The sequence below is a fragment of the Bos javanicus genome, chromosome 21 (assembly GCF_032452875.1).
Source record: "Bos javanicus breed banteng chromosome 21, ARS-OSU_banteng_1.0, whole genome shotgun sequence".
Classification (NCBI taxonomy): domain Eukaryota; kingdom Metazoa; phylum Chordata; class Mammalia; order Artiodactyla; family Bovidae; genus Bos; species Bos javanicus.
In genome coordinates, this window is record NC_083888.1 from 68,908,075 (window position 1) to 68,930,106 (window position 22,032).

Sequence of the window (22,032 nt, forward strand, 5' to 3'; positions counted from 1 at the left end):
GGTGTTTCTTGGAAGCCTAGGGAGCACTGTCCTTGTCCTTCGTGGGCTGCACGCTGTGGGGGCTGGACTCACCAGCCCTGGGGACCCACATGGTCTGCCCTGTGCCAAAGCCTAGCGCTGCTGGTGGGACACGGTGGGGCAGCCTTTCAGAAGCCCGGTGCAGGGTCCAGTGGTTAAGAGTCCACCTTCCAGGGCACGAGTCACAGCTTTGATCCCTGTTCAGAGAACTAAGGTCCTACAGGCCCTGGGGCATGAGAAGACTCCTGAGAGTCCCGTGGACTTGCAAGGAGATCAAACCAGTCCATTCTAAAGGAAACCAACCCTGAATATTCACCGGAAGGACTGATGCTTAAGCTCTAATACTTTGGCCACCTGATGCAAAGGGCTGACTCACTGGAAAAAACCCTGGTGGTGAGAAAGATTGAAGGTAGGAGGAGAAGGGGGCGACAGAGGATGAGATGGTTGGACGGCATCACAGACTCAGTGGACATGGGTTTGAGGAAACTCTGGGAGATGATGAAGGACAGGGAAGCCTGGTGTGCTGCAATCCGTGGGATCACAACAGTCAGACCCGAGTGAGCGACTGAATAGCCAGATGCCACAGGACAAATAAGCCTGCCTTCTGTGACTACTGAGCCCACACACCGCAGTGAGGACCCAGCTCAGCCAAAAACTGTAAAGTAAAAAGGCCTGATGCAGCGTCCCCACGTGGGCAGCAGACCCCTGTTTGAGAGGAGGAACTGGGCTGGAGCCACACTTGCACACATGTGTTCATGGCGGCTGCCCAGACTGCCAAGTGTGTCCTGACTCCTGCCAGGTGGGTGAACGCAGGGCGTGCTGCCCGGCAGAGGAGCTGGCCCCCAAGGCCATGTGTGTGATCCCTTGTATAGATCGTCAGACCACGCCCACCAGGAGAGCCCTGCTGCCACTGCGCGGTCAGGGTGGTGGGGAAGGGCAGGGACCCTGGGCTGGTGAAGCGGTCCTGGACTTAGAGGCGATGGTCGCTCAGCACCGGGAGCATGCTGAGTGCCAGTGGCCTGTGCCCTTGGACGTGGTTAGGCTGGCTGATTGCACGTTGTATGTGTCTGAGTGCAGCAGGGAGTATAACGAGGGTACCGGGACGGTTCTGGACCCAAGGAGACCACGCAGGCAGGCGGGCAGGGTGCCGGGCTCAGGTGTGGAGCGGGTGCCTTGGGAGACAGCCCCTCGCCAGCAGGCAGCGCCCCCTTACTTGGTCTCCTGACGCCCCGGGTTGCCCCCAAATGCCACTGGGAGGGGTCCCTGGTGGCTGATGGGGGGTGTCTGCTGAGGTCTCGTCGCTTTCTTTGGAGCTGCAGCTTTTCCACTTGAACACCGGGGCGACGGGTAGGGTGGTCAGCGTGGGCCCTGCTGGCCCTGGAGGCGGGGTGCCACGGGCGGGGGCCCTGCCCCCCTGGAGCCGCCTGGGTGCCGTCGCCTGCCTCTGTGGGCCGATTGTCTCCCGGCGGTTCCTCTGAGGGCGCCTTTGTGCCGGGACATCAGTCCTTTGTCTGCCGTCGGCACCGCGACGCATCTCACAGCCGTGTCTGTCTCTGCTCACAGTAATGTCCGTGTTTCCGATTTCAGGAAGGGTTAGAGTCCTGAGGAGCAGGGCAGCCCCTGGGTTGGGTGCCTGGCCCCGTCCTCCAGGGACCTGGGCGCGCCCGGAGCTTTCCTCGGCCCGGGCCCAGTGCGTCTCCTGTGGAAATCAGCAGGCAGAATGGCCCCCAGCCCCACTGTCCCACGTTGGGTGAAGGTTCTGAGGGATTGAAAACAGCGTGTTCTCAAGTGTTCCCTCCCTGGGCTCCTTGAGGCACAGGTCACAGGAGCTGAGAGCGGACAGCCACCCAGGCTGTGTTGCTGTGTGAAGGGAAGAGCAAAGACACCAAGACCACACGGGGACGCCGACCCAGCCACGCACTCGGTCCACACGGGGACGCCGACCCGGCCACGCGCTCGGTCCACACGGGGACGCCGACCCGGCCACGCGCTCGGTCCACACGGGGAGAGTGACCCGGCCACGTGCTCGGGCCACACGGAACGCCGACCCGGCCACGTGCTCGGGCCACACGGGGACGCCGACCCGGCCACGCGCTCGGTCCACAGGGGAACACTGACCCGGCCACGCGCTCGGGCCACACGGGGAGAGTGACCCAGCCACGTGCTCGGGCCACACGGGGACGCCAACCCGGCCACATGCTCGGTCCACAGGGGAACACTGACCCAGCCACGCGCTCGGGCCACACGGGGACGCCGACCCGGCCACGCGCTCGGTCCACACGGGGACGCCGACCCAGGCACACGCTCGGTCCACACGGGGACACTGACCCGGCCACGCGCTCGGGCCACACGGGGAGAGTGACCCGGCCACGCACTTGGTCCACACGGGGACGCTGACCCGGCCACGCGCTCGGTCCACAGGCGAACACTGACCCGGCCACACGCTTGGTCCACACGGGGAACACTGATCCGGCCACGTGCTCGGGCCACACGGGAACACTGATCCAGCCACGCGCTCGGGCCACACGGGACGCCGACCCGGCCACGCGCTCGGTCCACAGGGGAACACTGATCCGGCCACGCGCTCGGGCCACACGGGGACACCGACCCGGCTACGTGCTCGGTCCACACGGGGACAATAACCTGGCCACGCGCTCAGTCCACACAGGGAGAGTGACCTGGACACGTGCTCGGTTCACACGGGGACGCCGATCCGGCCACGTGTTCGGTCCACACGGGGAGAGTGACCCGGCCACATGCTCGGTCCACACGGGGAGAGTGACCCGGCCATGCGCTTGGTCACATGGGGACGCCGACCCAGCCACATGCTTGGTCCACACAGGGACAATGACCCGGCCACACGCTCAGTCCACATGGGGAGAGTGACCCGGCCACACGCTCGGGCCACACGGGGAGAGTGGCCTGGCCATGTGCTTGGGCCACACGGGGATGCCGACCCGGCCACGCGCTCGGGCCACACAGGGAGAGTGACCCAGCCACGCGCTCAGGCCACACAGGGATGCCGACCCGGCCACGCGCTCGGTCCACACAGGGAGAGTGACCCGGCCACACGCTCGGGCCACACGGGGACACCGACCCGGCTACGTGCTCGGTCCACACGGGGACAATGACCTGGCCACGCGCTCGGTCCACACAGGGAGAGTGACCTGGACACATGCTCGGTCCACACGGGGACGCCGATCCAGCCACGTGTTCGGTCCACACGGGGAGAGTGACCCGGCCACGTGTTCGGTCCACACGGGGAGAGTGACCCGGCCACGTGCTCGGTCCACACGGGGAGAGTGACCCGGCCACGCGCTTGGTCACATGGGGATGCTGACCCGGCCACGTGCTCGGTCCACACGGGGACAATGACCTGGCCACGCGCTCGGTCCACACGGGGACAGTGGCCCGGCCATGTGCTTGGGCCACATGGGGATGCCGACCCGGCCTTGAAAAGGAAGGCAGAGCTGATAGAGCCCACAGCGCGGGTGGACATGCTGAGTGATGTGGCCAGTCGCGGAGGCCGGTTGTGTGCGATCCTCTTTCAAGGTCCTTGGCACGGTTGGATTAGTAGACCAGAAGCAGAATGGGGGGTCAGGGAGCTGGGGGACAGGGTTCCAGTTTCACAAAGGGAAAGAGGCACAGGTGGTGATGGGGCGTCACAGTGCCAGTGTGCCTGAAGCCACGGGGCCGGCTGCTTGAAGATTGTAAACTTCACGTTACATGTATTTTACCACAGTAGAGAGAGAGGTGGACGTTGGCAGACTTCTTCCTCACAGCTGCAGCAGTTACAGCCTCCAGGGGTGAGGAAGCGTTGAAAGCAGATGCCTGGGGTCTCACCAGCGTGGATCCTTACCGCTGCCCGGCTGGACTCCCAGTGGGGACCCTGGGCGGGGCTTGGGCAGGTCTGCCTGGGGTTCTGCTCAGGGTAGAAGCAGCCTCCAGACCCCCAGGCCTGCCGAGCCTCTTGGAGAAGTTTCCTTGTTCCGCCCCTCACCCCCCTGGGCCCATGGACCCTGCGGAGCTCCGTCCAGACCCTGCCCCACCTAGTCTCGCTCAGCCGAATGCAGCCCAGGCTCAGGGAACTTGGTCTAAAGGAGGTCCCCACCCTGCTCTGTGGGCACGCTCGTGCCCCTGGGCGGCTGGGCCGTAGGCTCCTGTGTCTGCTTGGTGCCCACACGCAGGATGAGGGGCAGTTGGTCTTCTATGGAGAACTGGCTTTGTGCCCTCTGCGGCACCCACTGCCCCAGCATCAGAGCGCAGGCTCTGAAGCAGCTGGGACTCTGCGCTGGGAGTGGGCGCAGGTGCTGGCCAGGTTTGGGGGGCCTCAGGGGGACCCTCAGCCTCCTCCCTGCGGCGGGTGACTTGGGGAGGGCTGGACAGACTGCCTTACCCTCGCCCCTGGCAGGGGTTATCCACTCCCAGTCTTATCCATGGAAACGTCCCATGGGCCTGTGTATAAAAACGTCTGCGAAGCCAGGTTTCCCTGAACTCTCTGAAACATCACTGGTTTTGTAACTCACAGAAACTGAGGGTATCCGGACACGGGGCCCTCTCCTCACCCCTCCCCGACATTCCTTCCCTGACCTCGGGGACCTGCGTAGCCTGAACCCCTGGGCAGAGCCCTGTCCCTGGCGGTCGTGCTCTGCTCTGCGTGGGCCTTGACGGGTGATCCGAGGTCCCTCTGTCCTGCTTTCCCATCCCAGGGCACTCTGATCACCTTCTGCCGCTGGCCTGCCTGCTTTCTGTTCCAGGGCCTGGTGTCCATCCACCCTGGCCCTGACCCCGACCCCGAGCTCAGTGACACCCCCCGCCCCGGCCAGGCCCGGCACCCTGTGTGCCAGGCCCCATGTGAGTCCTCCTCGAGTCAGCTCCAGAGAGGACGCGCCTGACCCTCCCCCAGGGTGCTCCCTCCCCTTTCTCTCCTCTCCCTCCACTCCCCCTCCACTGGCACCTCTCTCTTCCTCCGGACTCTGTGAGCCCAGACAGGCCCTTGTCCTGGGCACGGACGGCTCCATCTGGAAAGGGGCCACATGAGGGCCAACCCCAGGAGGCCTGCCTGCCCTCCAGCTGGGTGGGCACCGAGCAGCAGCCCGGGAGCCCCATTCTGTGAGAATGCACTCTGCGGGGCCCACTGACCTGAGGGCACACGGAAACCTGAGCCCCAAGCGTTGCCTGGAGAGACAGGGGCCCCCAGAGTCAGGGGCTTGGCACTGCCTCCTGGGACCCATCTGGTGGCGAGAGGTGCTCTGAGGGGATCACACTGCCTTTGGCCCAGTTGGAGCCCAGCCTGTCCAGGTGTCCTGGGCTGTGGGCAGTGCTGCAGCTCTGCTGACTCTCACAGCTGACTCCTGCATGCACTCCTTGGTTTCTGCTTTGCCAGTGCCCAGAGACATGTGTCGTCCCCTGGGTGTCTCCATGCTGGCAGTGGTCACGCAGGCTCAGCTCTGCCTGCACAGCTGGAAATAAAGACCCTGGGATTGGAGTGTGTGTCTGGGGCCGTTTCATGCTCATCATGGGCATCCCCTTCTCGTGGGCAGAGATGTCTTCCACACCTGTGTTGAAGGTGGTCCCTGCTGGTGAAGAATCTGCCTGCAATGCCAGATACCTGGGTTTGTTCCTTGGGTTGGGACGATCCCCTGGAGGAGGGCATGACAACCCACTCTAGTGTTCTTGCCTAGAGAATCCCATGGACAGAGGAGCTTGGCGGGCTACAGTCCATGGGGTCAGAACGAGTCAGACACGACTGTGTGACGAAGCACCCCAGACATAGCGGCTCCCCCAACACCGAGCAAAGCCTGTCGGCTGGACAGCCTAATGAGATGCTGCAGGAAGGGGTGAGTGTGCTGTCCATCAACCAGCTGTGAGTCCACCAAACGCAGAAAGACGGAGCAGAAACAGTTGTTCTTCTGTGCGTCCACACTCGGACAGAAGAAGGGGCAGTCCTTCTTGGGACCCTCTGGATGAGGAGGGGCCTGGGCCAGACGGGCCGGGGAGAGACCGGGGGTGGGTAGGCTCAGAGCACGTCTGTGGTGGGGGCTTGTGAAATCAGAGTGCTGGGTGGGTGTTGGGGACCGCCCTTCCTGGGGTTAGGGAACCCTGGCATGGCAGTGCGGCTGCCCTGTGTGGAGGATGGTGGGTGGCCCTGTGCTGTTGAAACCTGAGTTGGTGTCATGTGTGGGTTTGACGCTGAACACTGAGATGCCTCATTTTAAATGCAGATGTTAGAGAGTGAGAGACTAAGCCTTCTGCCGTGGGAGCGCCCAGCTCAAGCTGTATAGAGATCAGGGAGAAGCTTAGGATAAAAACAGAGGAATGGAGATCGCAAGGACCAAAATTTAATGAAATAAAAACAGTATTAAATATTAACAAAAGCCTGAAGTCGACTGCTTGGGGAGACCAATAATATACCAAACTGGCAAAAGTAACGACAGGCAGAAGCACACGTGCTGGGAGGAGCGCGCGGAGGCAGGGCCGAAGCCACCGAGAGTGCTGTCAGTAAACACGGAAAGTAAGGAGGAGGTTTTTCTAGAAATAATATGAATTACTTAGTAACTGGCTTAGTAAAGTAGAAAATGTGGAGAGACCAGTTATATTAAAATCCCTTTTCTTCTCCAGAGAACACCAGATGGTTTTATTTGTAAATTTTACCAGGTCTTCCAAGAATTAAGTTCTGTCTCATATGAAATATTCCAGAGATTGAAAAGATTTTTTAAAAGTGACACTCTCCGTTTTATGAGGGCAATAGAATCATGGAAACACCCAGGGGAAGCGCAACAGTGGGGACCTCATGGACATAGATGTGAAAACCCTGAAGAAAATGACAGGAAAAAAATATCCCTACAAGATAAAAAAAGGCAAAAGTATCTCATGACAGAAATTATCTCAGGAGTATGTGAATGATTTATTTAACCTTAGAGTACTAATTATTTTTATCACATTCAGAGTGAAGAGAAAACTCATATGCTGTATCCAGAAAAAGCATTTGATGGAATTTAAGAGACAGTACTGGGGATATGGGCTGCCCAGGTGGTGCTAGTGGTAAAGAATCCACCTGCCGATGCAGGAGACGCAAGGGACGCGGGTTTGATCCCTGGATCGGGAAGATCTTCTGGAAGAGGAAAGAGCAACCCACTCCAGTATTTTCGCCTGGAGAATCCCGTGGATAGAGGAGCCTGGCAGGCTCACATACAGTCCATGGGGTTGCAAAGAGTCAGTCACGAAAGAGCGTGTGTGCGCGCACACACACACACACACACACACACACACACACACGTTAGGAATATAGAAATAGATAGGAAGTTTAACTTGTCCATAGGCTTCCCTGGTAGCTCAGATGGTAAAGAATCTGCCTGCAAGGTGGGAGACCCAGGTTCGATCCCTGAGTTGGGAAGATCCCCTGGAGAAGGGAATGGCAACCCACAGTATTCTTGCCTAGAGAATTCCATGGACTAAGGGGCCTGGAGGGCTACAGTCCATGGGGTCACAGAGAGTCAGACACGACTGAGTGGCTAACACTTGTAGGTTACCTACTAAAAATCTGCAGACCTGCACGAATTTTAATATATTCACTTACATTTGGCTGTTGATTAATCCATGCACCCACATTAAGGTGTATAATTCAATTCTGTACTTGGCCAGCGTATTTCAAGTGGTAATTACTGACTACCGCATTAAACAGTGCAGTTACAGAACGTTTCCATCATTGCAGAAAGATAACTGGACTTCACTGCTGTACACTTACCATCCTTAAACACTAGAAATATTATCTCTAAAACCAAGAAGAAAGGTGACTGTTATCCTTGAGGAGCTGGACAATGCAACAGGACGTGAAAAGCAGATCAGATGGACAATGCAACAGGACGTGAAAAGCAGATCAGATGGACAATGCAACAGGACGTGAAAAGCAGATCAGATGGACAATGCAACAGGACGTGAAAAGCAGATCAGATGGACAATGCAACAGGACGTGAAAAGCAGATCAGATGGACAATGCAACAGGACGTGAAAAGCAGATCAGATGGACAGTGCAACAGGACGTGAAAAGCAGATCAGATGGACAATGCAACAGGACGTGAAAAGCAGATCAGATGGACAGTGCAACAGGACGTGAAAAGTAGATCAGATGGACAGTGCAACAGGACGTGAAAAGCAGATCAGATTGGGTCGAAAGAAACAACATTGCCATTTGCGATGGCATCGTCGTTCTAATGGACAATGTAAGAGCCTGTAGAAGATGTCTGAACCAGTGACAGTTCCGGAAGGCCGGCTGACAGAAGATGCCACGCAGGACCAGCAGTGCTGAGACGTGCACTTCGCTTCCCCTGGGGGCTTCCATGGTTCTCTTCCCCTTGTAAAATGGGCAGTGTCACGGTTTAGAAAACATCTTTTCAGTCTCTGGAACACTTTATATGAGGTCTGACTTAATTCTTGCAAGACCTGGTAAAATTTACAAACATTTGAAACGAAGAAAAACAGCATAAAAGCAGCTGGTAGCTTATCCATGGATAAGTTGGACAAAGGGCATGACTTTCACCAGAGAAAGGGCTGCCCACTTACTCAAGGACACAAAGCACCTGAGTAAGGAGGCACCAAGGCTCTGTGATGACCTGATGTTACCAGTTCCCCCTAAATGTAATTCAGTTTTATAAAATTCCACAATGGAATTGAACTTGGCAAGTTATGAAGTTTATATGAAGCAGACAAACAATTTTAAAGACAAAGGAGATGTGTTTGTGTTTAGGAAGTGTTTTGCTTAGCAGATGTTTAAGTAAGCTGTGCTCATTAAAACAATAGGCAGTTGGCAGAAATATAGACAGATTGACCCCTGGGACACAGGAAGACACAGAAACACACGCATCTTCAGAGACAGCCTTTAATCTGTAAGGAAGGAGTTTGCTCTTGCAGAACTGGTTGGGGGATAGGTGGGCATCCATAGAGAAAATAATAAAGTCAGGTCCCTACCTCACACCATACACAGAACAGCTCCATGTAGATTAATGACCTCAGTGAAAAGAGTAAAAAAAAAACAAAACTTTGGGAGGAACGGTGTGAAATTGAAGAATATGATATCCAAGAACCATAAATCATAAGACATGTAAATAAACACTTCCTAGAAACCCCGCGTCCGAGGTCAGGGGCGGCGGCCAGGAGGAGATACCCCACGCCCCAAGCCCGAGGCCAGGGGTGGTGGCTGGGAGGACAAACCCCACATCCAAGGAGCCGTGGCTGTGTGGGCACAGGAGGGCCTAGAGAAGCTATCCCACGTTGAAGGCAGGAAGGGTGGCGGTGAGGAGATACCCCTTGTCCAAGGTAAGGAGCAATGGCTGCGCTTTGCTGGAGCAGCCATGAAGAGATACCCCACGCCCAAGGTAAGAGAAACCCAAGTAAGACGGTAGGTGTTGCAAGAGGGCATCAGAGGGCAAACACACTGAAACCATACTCACAGAAAACTAGTCAATCTAATCACACTAGGACCACAGCCTTGTCTAACTCAATGAAACTAAGCCATGCCCCTGGGGCAACCCAAGACGGCGGGTCATGGTGGGGAGATTTGACAGAATGTGGTCCACTGGAGAAGGGAATGGCAAACCACTCCAGTATTCTCGCCTTGAGAACCCCATGAACAGTATGAAAAGGCAAAATGATAGGATACTGAAAGAGGAACTCCTCAGGTCAGTAGGTGTCCAATATGCTACTGGAGATCAGTGGAGAAATAACTCCAGAAAGAATGAAGGGATGGAGCCAAAGCAAAAAGAATACCCAGCTGTGGATGTGACTGGTGATAGAAGCAAGGTCCGATGCTGTAAAGAGCAATATTGCATAGGAACCTGGAAGGTCAGGTCCATGAATCAAGGCAAATTGGAAGTGGTCAAACAAGAGATGGCAAGAGTGAATGTCGACATTCTAGGAATCAGGGAACTGAAATGGACTGGAATGGGTGAATTTAACTCAGATGACCATTATATCTACTACTGCGGGCAGGAATCCCTCGGAAGAAATGGAGTGGCCATCATGGTCAACAAAAGAGTCTGAAATGCAGTACTTGGATGCAATCTCAAAAATGACAGAATGATCTCTGTTCGTTTCCAAGGCAAACTGTTCAATATCACAGTAATCCAAGTCTATGCCCCAACCAGTAACGCTGAAGAAGCTGAAGTTGAACGGTTCTATGAAGACCTACAAGACCTTTTAGAACTAACACCCAAAAAAGATGTCCTTTTCATTATAGGGGACTGGAATGCAAAAGTAGGAAGTCAAGAAACACCTGGAGTAACAGGCAAATTTGGCCTTGGAATACAGAATGAAGCAGGGCAAAGACTAATAGAATTTTGCCAAGAAAATGCACTGGTCATAACAAACATCCTCTTCCAACAACACAAGAGAAGACTCTATACATGGACATCACCAGATGGTCAACACCGAAATCAGATTGATTATATTCTTTGCAGCCAAAGATGGAGAAGCTCTATACCGTCAGCAAAAACAAGACCAGGAGCTGACTGTGGCTCAGACCATGAACTCCTTATTGCCAAATTCAGACTTAAATTGAAGAAAGTGGGGAAAACCACTAGACCATTCAGGTATGACCTAAATCAAATCCCTTATGATTATACAGTGGAAGTGAGAAATAGATTTAAGGGCCTAGATCTGATAGATAGAGTGCCTGATGAATGATGGAATGAGGTTCTTGACATTGTACAGGAGACAGGGATCAAGACCATCCCCATGGAAAAGAAATGCGAAAAAGCAAAATGGCTGTTTGGGGAGGCCTTACAAATAGCTGTGAAAAGAAGAGACGTGAAAATCAAAGGAGAAACAGAAAGATATAAATAACTGAATGCAGAGTTCCAAAGAATAGCAAGAAGAGATAAGAAAGCCTTCTTCAGCAATCAATGCAAAGAAATAGAGGGAAACAACAGAATGGGAAAGACTAGGGATCTCTTCAAGAAAATCAGAGATACCAAAGGAACATTTCATGCAAAGATGAGCTTGATAAAGGACAGAAATGGTATGGACCTAACAGAAGCAGAAGATATTAAGAAGAGATGGCAAGAATACACAGAAGAACTGTACAAAAAAGAGCTTCACGACCCAGATAATCACGATGGTGTGATCACTGACCTAGACCAGACATCCTGGAATGTGAAGTCAAGTGGGCCTTAGAAAGCATCACTACGAACAAAGCTAGTGGAGGTGATGGAATTCCAGTTGAGCTATTCCAAATCCTGAAAGCTGATGCTGTGAAAGTGCTTCACTCAATATGCCAGCAAATTTGGAAAACTCAGCAGTGGCCACAGGACTGGAAAAGGTCAGTTTTCATTCCAATCCCAAAGAAAGGCAATGCCAAAGAATGCTCAAACTACCGCACAATTGCACTCATCTCACACGCTAGTAAAGTAATGCTCAAAATTCTCCAAGCCAGGCTTCAGCAATATGTGAACCGTGAACTTCCTGATGTTCAAGCTGGTTTTAGAAAAGGCAGAGGAACCAGAGATCAAATTGCCAACATCTGCTGGATCATGGAAAAAGCAAGAGAGTTCCAGAAAAACATCTATTTCAGCTTTATTGACTATGCCAAAGCCTTTGACTGTGTGGATCACAATAAACTGTGGAAAATTCTGAAAGAGATGGGAATACCAGAACACGTGATCTGCTTCTTGAGAAATCTGTATGCAGGTCAGGAAGCATCAGTTAGAACTGGACATGGAACAGACTGGTTCCAAACAGGAAAAGGAGTTCGTCAAGGCTGTATATTGTCACTCTGCTTATTTAACTTCTATGCAGAGTACATCATGAGAAACGCTGGACTGGAAGAAGCACAACCTGGAATCAAGATTGCCGGGAGAAATATCAGTAACCTCAGATATGCAGATGACACCACCCTTATGGCAGAAAGTGAAGAGGAACTAAAAGCCTCTTGATGAAAGTGAAAGCGGAGACTGAAAAAGTTGGCTTAAAGCTCAACATTCAGAAAACGAAGATCATGGCATCTGGTCCCACCGCTTCATGGGAAATAGATGGGGAACAGTGGAAACAGTGTCAGACTTTATTTTTCTGGGCTCCAAAATCACTACAGATGGTGACTGCAGCCATGAAATTAAAAGACGCTTACTCCTTGGAAGGAAAGTTATGACCAACCTAGATAGCATATTCAAAAGCAGAGACATTACTTTGCCAACAAAGGTCCGGCTAGTCAAGGCTATGGTTTTTCCTGTGGTCATGTATGAATGTGAGAGTTGGACTGTGAAGAAGGCTGAGTGCCGAAGAATTGATGCTTTTGAAGTGTGGTGTTGGAGAAGACTCTTGAGAGTCTCTTGGACTGCAAGGAGATCAGCCCTGGGATTTCTTTGGAAGGAATGATGCTAAAGCTGAAACTCCAGTCCTTTGGCCACTTCATGCAAAGAGTTGACTCATTAGAAAAGACTCTGATGCTGGGAGGGATTGGGGGCAGGAGGAGAAGGGGACGACAGAGGATGAGATGGCTGGATGGCATCGCTGACTCGACGGACGTGAGTCTCAGTGAACTCCGGGAGTTGGTGATGGACAGGGAGGCCTGGCGTGCTGCAATTCATGGGGTGGCAAAGAGTCGGACATGACTGAGCGACTGATCGGATCTGATCTGAGAAACCCACTCGAATGATGGCCTCCGCCTGGGAGATGACAGGCGTGATGCACGCAGGCCCATGATTGCACCTGGAATAAATGAGGCGCAGTAAGAAGCTGGCAGCAGCCCCCCAGGTTCCGAGTGCCCGGAGTGGACCCGGCAGCCCTTTGCAAGCTGAAGGTGCCGTGTGGCAGGTGAAGGCATGGCCAGGGCAGGTAGTGTCTGCTCACTGCAGCAGCCTGAACGGCCATCACGGGCTTGGGGGGTCAAGACACCGTGTGCCCCTACAGTGAGCAAGTCCACAGCAGGCGTGGGAGGTGCACACGAGTCATGTGAGCACGGCTCTTGAGAGTTGAGGAGGGAGGTCAAGATGCAAGGGCACACTCAGGGCAGTCAGTGTGACTTGAGAAACGTGAATGGGGGTCGCCTCGTCTGTGCAGATGGCGTGAGACTGGGACCTGCCAGTCAGGGCACAGCTGACGTCTCTGACGGAGAGACGTCCCCATCTATTTCCCAGGCTGACGGCTGGTCCAGGGCTGGCTGCCCCTCTGCGTCCTTGGCGTGTGGTTGCCTGGGTCCTGCACCTAGTGGGAGACAGCGAGCAAGGGGCCTGCCACCCGGAAAGAGATCCCTGCGGCTCCAGGGCCTGGCCCACCCGCCCGGGGCAGGACAAGGTCGCTGGCCAGGAGGCCCGCACCCAGCTGGCATGGGGGCGGGGTCTGTTATCAAGGGGCAGCTGGCAGCCTCCTGGAAGAAGAGCCTTCCTCCAGGCGGTGGGTGGGCAGGGAGAGCACACTGGGTTTCCGTGGTGACGGGCGCCTCGTCAGTGCTCCTCTAAGGACGTCTGCAGCTACCGTGGAGAGCGCTGCTTCGTCTTTGTCGGTGTGGGTTTTGTGGCTTCACTCTAGCTTTTCTCTGATTTAGAAGACAGACCAGACCCTTGCTTCCCTGGGTCAGGTGTGGAGCTTGGCTGTGCACACACAGGCAGAGCAGAGGGAACTCTGGCTGTGAGCAAGGCCCCCCTCACGTGGAAGGAGCAGGTTTTCACGTTTTGCAGCAGGAGTTCCCAGCCTCCGGGATCTCATGCCTGGTGATGCGCAATGGAGCTGATGTAATAATAGTGAGTGCATGATAAATACAAAGCTCTTGAATCAGGCTGAAACCACCCCCGACCCTAGTCCGTGAAAAAAAAATGGTCTTCCAGGAAACCAGTGCCTCGTGCCAAAAAGCCTGGGGACTGCTGTCTACAGGGAGGCGAGACCCGCTGGGCTGCCTTTAGAGTCCTGTGAACCTACCCTTTACAATGCAGAGTGCTTTACGGGATAACGGTCCTAGGTCGTGGTGAGTCACTGTTTGTGGGGATTTCGCAGTGTGTGTGTTCATGATTTCCTTGAGGGCCAAGCCTTATGCAATAAATCTCGTCCTGGGCTGCCTGTAATCTAGCCCTCAGGCCCGTCTCTCAAAGCCAACCTCGGATAAAACACAAGCAGCGTTTGTTCTGTTGGTCTGGCTCTGTCTCCGTGCAGGTCACCCTTTGATTCTTTTAATGCTGTTTGCACGGATCCCATCAGCTTGGAGGTGCCTTGCAACACACATGTGCACACACAGAATCCCAAGTGGCTGCAGGTGTCACAGGCACCTGGGAGCCTCACAGGAAGTGAGTCCATCCTGGGTTGAGACGGGCTCCCTGCAGGCCACCGTGCTTGAGCCCCGTGAGCCCTTTTTGTGAGGGGCAGACGGCCTTGTGGGTGCCCAGCTCTGCTTTCTGGAGGGTCACCTCCACTCTGCGGTCTCTGAACACGGGATTCACCCCTCCCCAGCCACACATGGCATGAGGGATGTCGGCTTCTAGAAAGCCCTGAAAGGAGATTGAGACCCTGAGGCCCCCACCCCCAGATAAGGGCTAGGAAGTGTTTTTTTTTTATTTTTTTAGTTTTCTGAATGTTGAGGGTTTTTTTTATTATTTTATTTTTAAACTTTACATAATTGTATTAGTTTTGCCAAATATCAAAATGAATCCGCCACAGGTATACATGTGTTCCCCATCCTGAACCCTCCTCCCTCCTTTTTAATGATTAATTTATTGAAAGCAGGATCCGAATAAGGTGCTTGGTTTGCAACTGCACGCTACATCCTTTAGGTCTGGGTTTTTCTAACTCTTGAAAAGGTACTTTAAAGAGCATACCTGCAGGATAATTCAACCCCTGCCTCCTCTTCTGTCCAAACTCTGACTCCCGTCACCGTCTCAGGCAGGTCAGGACAGCCCAGCCGAGCCTTGTGACGCCCCTGCTGCTCTTTGCCCTGCACCCTCCGCCTGCCCCCCGTGAAGGCACACACGTGGGCAGATGCAGGGCGGGCCCTCTGTGCGCTGCCGCCTCTGGCTTCCCTCCCACACCGTGCGTGTGTGTGTTTCCCTGAACTCGAGTGCCCTTGGCGGTGCCTGGGCTCCGGTTCCCCAGGGGCACTCCCCGGTGTGGATGGCCCAGTGGCTTTGAGGGATGTCTCGGTTTCCAGTCTGGGGTGATGGTGAACTCAGCTGCTGTGGATGTTCATGTCTGAGTCCGTGGGTGGATTCCCAGCAGTGGGGTTGGGGGTCGATGCCCCCAGGCCCTCCACCTGCAGGGTCACGGCCCCGCCTCTCCACCGACTCCCCAGCAGCGGGCCTTTGGATCTTGTTTCCCTGCGGTAACGGGTGTGTGGCGTCTCACTCTGGCTCTAATTTGCATCTCCCTGATAACTAATAGGGACTTCCCGGGTGGCCAGGGGTAAAGAATCCACTTGCCACGCAGGAGACGTGAGTTCAACTCCTGGGTTGGGAAGATCCCCTGGAGAAGGAAATGGCAACCCACTCCATTCTTTACAAGCCAAGTACTCTTGCGTGGAGAATTCCACAGCAGAGGAGGCTGGAGGGCTCTAGTCCATGGGGTTGCAGAAGAGTCAGACACAACTTAGTGAGTAAACAGCAACAGCTAATAAGGTAGAGCATGTTCTAATGTGCTTGTTTATTAGCCACATGGCTTTTTTGGTGAAGAGTCTGTTAAAATGTTTTGCCCATTTTCACTGGACTATTTTCACATTATTGAGATTTGAGCATTCTTTACACATTCCAGATAAAACCCTTTGTCGAAAATGTGATTTGCAAGTATTTTCTCCGACTCTTATCTTGTCTTCTTGTGCCCTTGAGAGGGCTTTTCGCAGAGCAGAGGTCTGCGTGCTGACGCCGTCCCGTTCACTGGGCTTGCTCTGTCGCTCCACGCGCCCGCCCTTGGCCAGCAGCATGCTGTGTTGAGCTGTCGGTTTAGAGCAAGTCTCCGTGTCGGGGTGAGACGTGCCCGACTACGCTGTTTTTCTTTTTCAAAGTCATTGTGTTTTCTACTGAAGTACAGTTGACTTACATTATCATATTAGTTTCAGCATAGCGATTCAATAGTGTCACAGATTAAACTCCGTTTAAAGTTGCTGTAAGGTGCTGGCTCTGCCCCCCCCTGTACAGCGCATCCTTCTAACTTGTCTCCTTTATGCCTGCCGGTTTGTGCCTCCGAGTGCCCTCCTGTCTCAGCCCTCCCCCTGCCGCTGCCCCACTGGTAACCACTGGTGTGTTCTAGCTGAATCTGTTTCTGTTCTGCTCTGTACATTCATTTATGTTATTTTTTAGATTTCACATATACGTGATACCTGGAGTATTTTGTTTTTCTCTGTCCGACTTATTTCTAGGTCCCCCAGAGTTGTAAGTGGCAGAATTTCATTCCTTTTTATGGCCTGGTAATGTTGCACTTTACGCGCGCGCGTGCGCACACACGAACACACACACACACACGCCAGGCCCTCTTTATCCATGCGTCTGCTGATGGCCTCCTTCATTGCTTTCATGCCTTGGCAGTTGTCAAGAATGCTGCTGTGAAAACTGGGATACATGTATCGTTTCAAGTTAGTAGTTTTGTCTCCAACCAGTACGTGCCCGGGAGTGGGTTCCATGCTCACACGATAGCTCTGTTTTTGGTTTTTGAGGAACCTCCGTTGCATTTTCCTTGGTAACTTCAGCGGCTTTCCTTCCCGCCACCAGTGCAGGCAGGCTCCCTTTCTCCACGTGCTCTTCAGCGTGTCTGATGTAGACGTTCTGACGGTGGCCTTTCAGACGGTGGGAGGCGGCGCCTCCTCCAGGCTTAGACTCGCGTTTCCCTGACGGTCGGGGCCGCTGAGTCTCCTCACGGCTGTCGTCCGTCCGGATGTCTTTGGAGAAATGTCTGTTGAGGTCTTCTGCTCATTTTTAATCAGATTGGTGGTTTTCTCAGTGCTGAGGTGTCTGAGCTGTTTGTGTATTTTGGAAGTTAAGCCCTCTCGGTTGCATCGTTCGTAAGTATTTTCCGCCGCCCCACAGGTTGTCGCTTGTTTCGTCGGTGGTTTCCTCTGCAAAAGCTTTTAAGTTTAATCAGGCCCCATTTGTTTGTTTCTGCTTTCCTTTTTCAAAATTATTTCGATTGTTTTAGTTCCTTCACCTTTCCATATACATTGAAAAGTTACTTAACTAGTAATTATAAAAAAGCCTCACGGGGACTTCACTGGAACTGCACCTGGGGCCACATCTGCGGTCTCGTTTGGGGAGAACGAAAGTCCTGAGCCCGGCAGGGGCCCTGACAGCAGTTGGGAGTGCCTAACATGCAGACCCAGCGTTTACTGTATTAGATTTAGGTATTTCTTTTTTTTGTAAATGCAAGGTTTTTTACACCCTGACTCCGTTGCTCGTTGCTCGTATATGGAACTGCGCTGCTTTCCATGTTGGTAACCTCAGTAGTTCCTGGAGCTTGTTTCCACATTCTCCCACATTCCTTGGAACATTCTACATAACGACCCTACCCTCTGCCTCGTCTCCTTTGCCCTGGGCAGGACTTCGGTGCTGTGTGCAGTGGCAGTGCTGCGAGGACGCGCTTGGCCTCGCTCCCAGCTTTAGGGGAGAATATGCCGTCTCTCACCGTCCAGCATGATGTTTGCTGGAGGCCTTTGGACATGCTCTTTATCACGTGGAAGGGATTCTCATCTATTCCTGCTTCACAGATTCAGCTCAGTCATGTCCGACTCTTTGCGACGCCATGGACTGCAGCACGCCAGGCCTCCCTGTCCATCACCAACTCCCAGAGCTTGCTCAAACTCATGTCCATCGAGTCGGTGATGCCATCCAACCATCTCATCCTCTGTCGTCCCCTTCTCCTCCTGCCTTCAATCTTTCCCAGCATCAGGGTTTTTTCCAATGAGTCAGTTCTTCACATGAGGTGGCCAAAGTATTGGAGTTTTCAGCTTTAGCATCAGTCCTTCCAAAGAACACCCAGGACTGATCTCCTTTAGGATGGACTGGTTGGACTTTCTTGCAGTCCAAGGGACTCTCAAGAGTCTTCTCCAACACCACAGTTCAAAAGCATCAATTCTTCGGTGCTCAGCTTTCTTTATAGTCTAACTCTAACATCCATAAACAACTATTGGAAAAACCATAGTTTTGACTGGACGGACCTTTGTTGGCAAAATAATGTCTCTGCTTTTTAATATGCTGTCTAGATTGGTCATAGCTTTTCTTCCAAGGAGACAGCATCTTTTAATTTCATAGCTGCAATTACCATCTGCAGTGATTTTGGAGCCCAAAAATAAAGTCTGTCACTGTTTCCACTATTTCCCTGTCTATTTGCCATGAAATGATGGGACCAGATGCTATGATCTTAGTTTTCTGAATGTTGAGATTTAAGCCACTTTTTCACTCTCCTCTTTCACTTTCATCAAGAGGCTCATTAGTTCTTTGCTTTCTGCCATTAGGGTGGTGTCATCTGCATATCTGAGGTTATTGAAATTTCTCCCCGCAGTCTTGATTCCAGCTTGTGCTTCATCTAGCCGAGCGTTTCTTATGATGTACTCTGCATATAAGTTAAATAAGCAGGGTGACAATATACAGCCTTGATGTACTCCTTTCCCGATTTGGAACCAGTCTAGTGTTTCATGTCCACGTCTAACTGTTGCTTCTTGACCTGCATACACATTTCTCAGGAGGCAGGTCAGGTTGTCTGGTATTCCCATCTCTTGAAGAATTTTCCAGAGTTTGTTGTGATCCACACAGTCAAAGGCTTTGGTGTTAGTCCATAAAGCAGAAGTAGATGTTTTTATGGAACTCTCTTGCTTTTCTATGATCCAGCAGATGTTGGCAGTTTGATCTCTGGTTCCTCTGTCTTTTCTAAATCCAGCTTAAACATCTGGAAGTTCACGGTTCATGTACTGTTGAAGCCTGGCGTGGAGGATTTTTGAGCATTACTTTGCTAGTGTGTGAGATGAGTGCAATTGTGCGGTAGTTTGAGCATTCTTTAGTATTGCCTTTCTTTGGGACTGGAATGAAAACTGACCTTTTCCAGTGCTGTGGCCACTGCTGAGTTTTTAAAATTTTCTGGCATATTGAGTGCAGCACTTTCACAACATCATCTTTTAGGGTTTGAAATAGGTAAACTGGAATCCCATCACCTCCAGTAGCTTTGTTTGTGGTGATACTTCCTAAGGCCCACTTGACTTCGCATTCCAGGATATCTGGCTCTAGGTGAGTGATCATACCATTGTGGTTATCTGGGTCATGAAGCTCTTTTTTGTACAGTTCTTCTGTGTATTCTTGCCATCTCTTCTTGATATCTTCTGCTTCTATTAGGTCCGTACCATTTCTGTCCTTTATCAAGCCCATCTTTGCATGAAATAGTCGCCTGGTATCTCTAATTTTCTTGGAGACCTCTAGTCTTTGCCATTCTGTTGTTTTCCTCTGTTTCTTTGCATTGATCACGGAGGAAGGTTTTCTTATCTCTCCTTGCCTGCAATGCAGGAGACCCGGGTTCGATCCCTGGGTCGGGAAGATCCCCTGGAGAAGGAAATGGCAACCCACTCCAGTGTTCTTGCCTGGAGAATTCCATGGACTGAGGAGCCTGGTGGGCTGCCGTCCAAGGGGCCACAAGAGTCGGACACAACTGAGCGACTTCACTTTTATTTCTTTTGTGTTCCTAGAGTTTTTAATCAAGTCTATTGCTCTTTCCAAAGACCCAGATGTGGGTTTATCTTTTTCTAATTGTGTCTTTGTTTTCAGTTTCGTTGTTCTGCTTTTATTCTCCTCATTTCCTGCCTTCTCACTTTGGGCTTAATTTGCTCTTTCCTAGTGTTGTAAGGTGAAGCTTGGATCGTGCCCTGGAGAGTGTCTTTCTTTCCTCCTGTAAGCACTGAACGCTGTGAGCTCTCCTCTCGGCACCGCGTTAGCCGCGTCCCACAGTCCCTGACACTGTGTTTGTCCCTTTCATCCACACAAAATGTGTCCAATGTCCTTCCAGCCTCCTTTGTGTCCTGCTGGTGATTTAGCAGTGTGTGGTCGTTTCCCAAGTAGCTGATGGGTTCCAGTCGTCTTCCCATAGCTGATTTCTAGCTAACTCCATTCTTGTCAGAGAACATAGAGTATGTGATTCTGGTTCTTTAACGTGTGTGTGGAGCGTTGCTTCATTGCCCAGGATGTGGTCTGTTGTGGTGAACATTAACTCCTTTCGTGAGTCTCCTTCTCTAGCTTTTTCCCTGGCCCTGCCCAGTCAGAGCAGCCCCCGTGGGTGGAGGGGCTGGGCTGGGGGCTGCGAGGGGGGCCCTGCCACGTGCGGGGTCCTGCTGGGTCCCCACCTCACTGCGGAGCGGCAGGGACTGTGGGGCGCGCTGTGTCTCCACGCTGGAGCGCGCGGTTGGAGTGTTTGCTGCCGGGGAGGCCTCGTGTCTGCCTCTTGGCGCCTGTGCACCGGGCGGAGGGCGGATGGATCTCCGTGCAGACAGCTGGGGCGGGCGGGGCCCTACAGAGGAGAGGGCGGGGCCCAGGTGAACCCTGAGAGCAGGGTCCCCGGAATCCTGCAGCTGGGAGTGCGTCCCTGGGGGCTCCCCGGTCTGTGTCTTTGCCGGCTCTCTGCCCTGCCCGTCTGTGGACCCTCTGCAGGGGGGGGCTTGGTCCAACAGCCTCCGCGGCCTGGCGGGGCCTGGGCGGAGCCCCGGGAGGCGCGAGGCCCGTCTCCACGAGTGACCGGGGTGTGGGGGCCCGCGGGGTGGGCGCGGGGGCGTCCGCGCGCACGGCCGCCGCTCTCCTCGAGTGACCGGGGTGCGGGGGCCCGCGGGGTGGGACCAGAGTGTGGGGGCCCGCGGGGCGTCCGCGCGCGGCCGCCGCTGAGCCTGCCTGTGCTCTGGCAGGTTGTGCAGCCTGACCTTGAAGAAGCTGGTGGTCTTCAAGGAGCTGGAGAAGGAGCTCATCTCCGTGGTGATTGCCGTCAAGATGCAGGTGAGGGTTCCCTCTGGCGCCGCCCTGGGGCACTGCGGGTGTGCTTGCTGCCTGGGGACCAGACGGGGCCCTCCCCTGTGCAGACCCCCACCTGGCCGCCCTGGAGGAGGGGTCCTGTTAGCCCCGTGGGGCCCCTGGCCCTCTGAGGGGGCCGGGTCCCGCGTCCACTCTCAGGGCGGCTCTCGGCCCTTTGCAGACCCTGCGGCGGGGGCTGTGCTGGGCCCACCACCACGGCCCCTCCTGCCCCAGCGTGGCTCATGGGTGCCCACGGGCAGCTCCTTGAAGGGGGCACATCCCCGGTGTGGCCTGTCCTCTGAGGACCTCGGAGGGTTAGCCCCTCAGGGTGGAGTCTGGCCTCACCCCCCGACCCCGGGCTGCTGGTGCCCGTGTTTGCAGCCGACCTGAGCGCTCTGACCCTGAGGGTCTGCAGGGCCTCCCGACGGGACCACCGGGAGCACCTCGGGGGCTCGGGGCCAGGCCGCCCTCCAGACTGGAGGTCAGTGTGGAGCCCAGGGCCTGGGGAGGAGAGCCTGGCATCCAAGGAAAGGCTCCTGGCCCGAGGGGCAGTGGCACTCCCAGCTCAGGGGGCAATGCCCACGCAGGAACCGGCCCCGCCGGCCCACGGGTGGCCCGGTCTGCTCGGGGCCCCATGGCCCGGGAACCTCTCTGGGTCAGAGCAAGGGGATGGACCCTTCCTGGCCCCCGATACCCGCGCCATTGACCTCTGACACAGCCGACCCCCCCCCCCGCTGGGGCCCCGTCCCTCCAGCTGCCCTCCCCGTGGTCCCGCCTGGACCCTGTCCCTACGGAACACTTGGCCCCTGGCAGGCCCAGGCCCCCTCGCAGCCGCCTCGCCCGTCCTGCCAGCTCACCTCGGCGCCCGCATTGCCGGCCTGACCCCACGCGGTGTCCTCCCTGGCTTATCCTCGGGCCTCCCGTCCCGCTGGGTCGCCTGCCTTTCAGTCTGCTCCCAGCTCGTCTGCCACCCCCAGGCCCTCAGGGCACATGAGCTGCCCCACCAGCTGACCACTGTGGTCGCTGCTGCCCCTGCCCGCGTCCTTGCTGGGACTCCTCTTCACCTGGCACAGGCCTGTCA

General features: G+C 54.3%; 1 protein-coding gene across 7 annotated transcripts in view; it reads left to right on the top strand.

The window, feature by feature from the left end:
- PACS2 (phosphofurin acidic cluster sorting protein 2) overlaps window positions 1–22,032 on the top strand; it is a 64,546-nt gene that overhangs the window by 15,822 nt on the left and 26,692 nt on the right. For all 7 annotated transcript variants that reach the window (XM_061395588.1, XM_061395583.1, XM_061395584.1 and 4 more), the window contains exon 2: window positions 20,849–20,936. In XM_061395588.1, coding sequence (XP_061251572.1) covers window positions 20,849–20,936 — 88 coding nt within the window. The remainder of the gene's footprint in view (window positions 1–20,848; window positions 20,937–22,032) is intronic.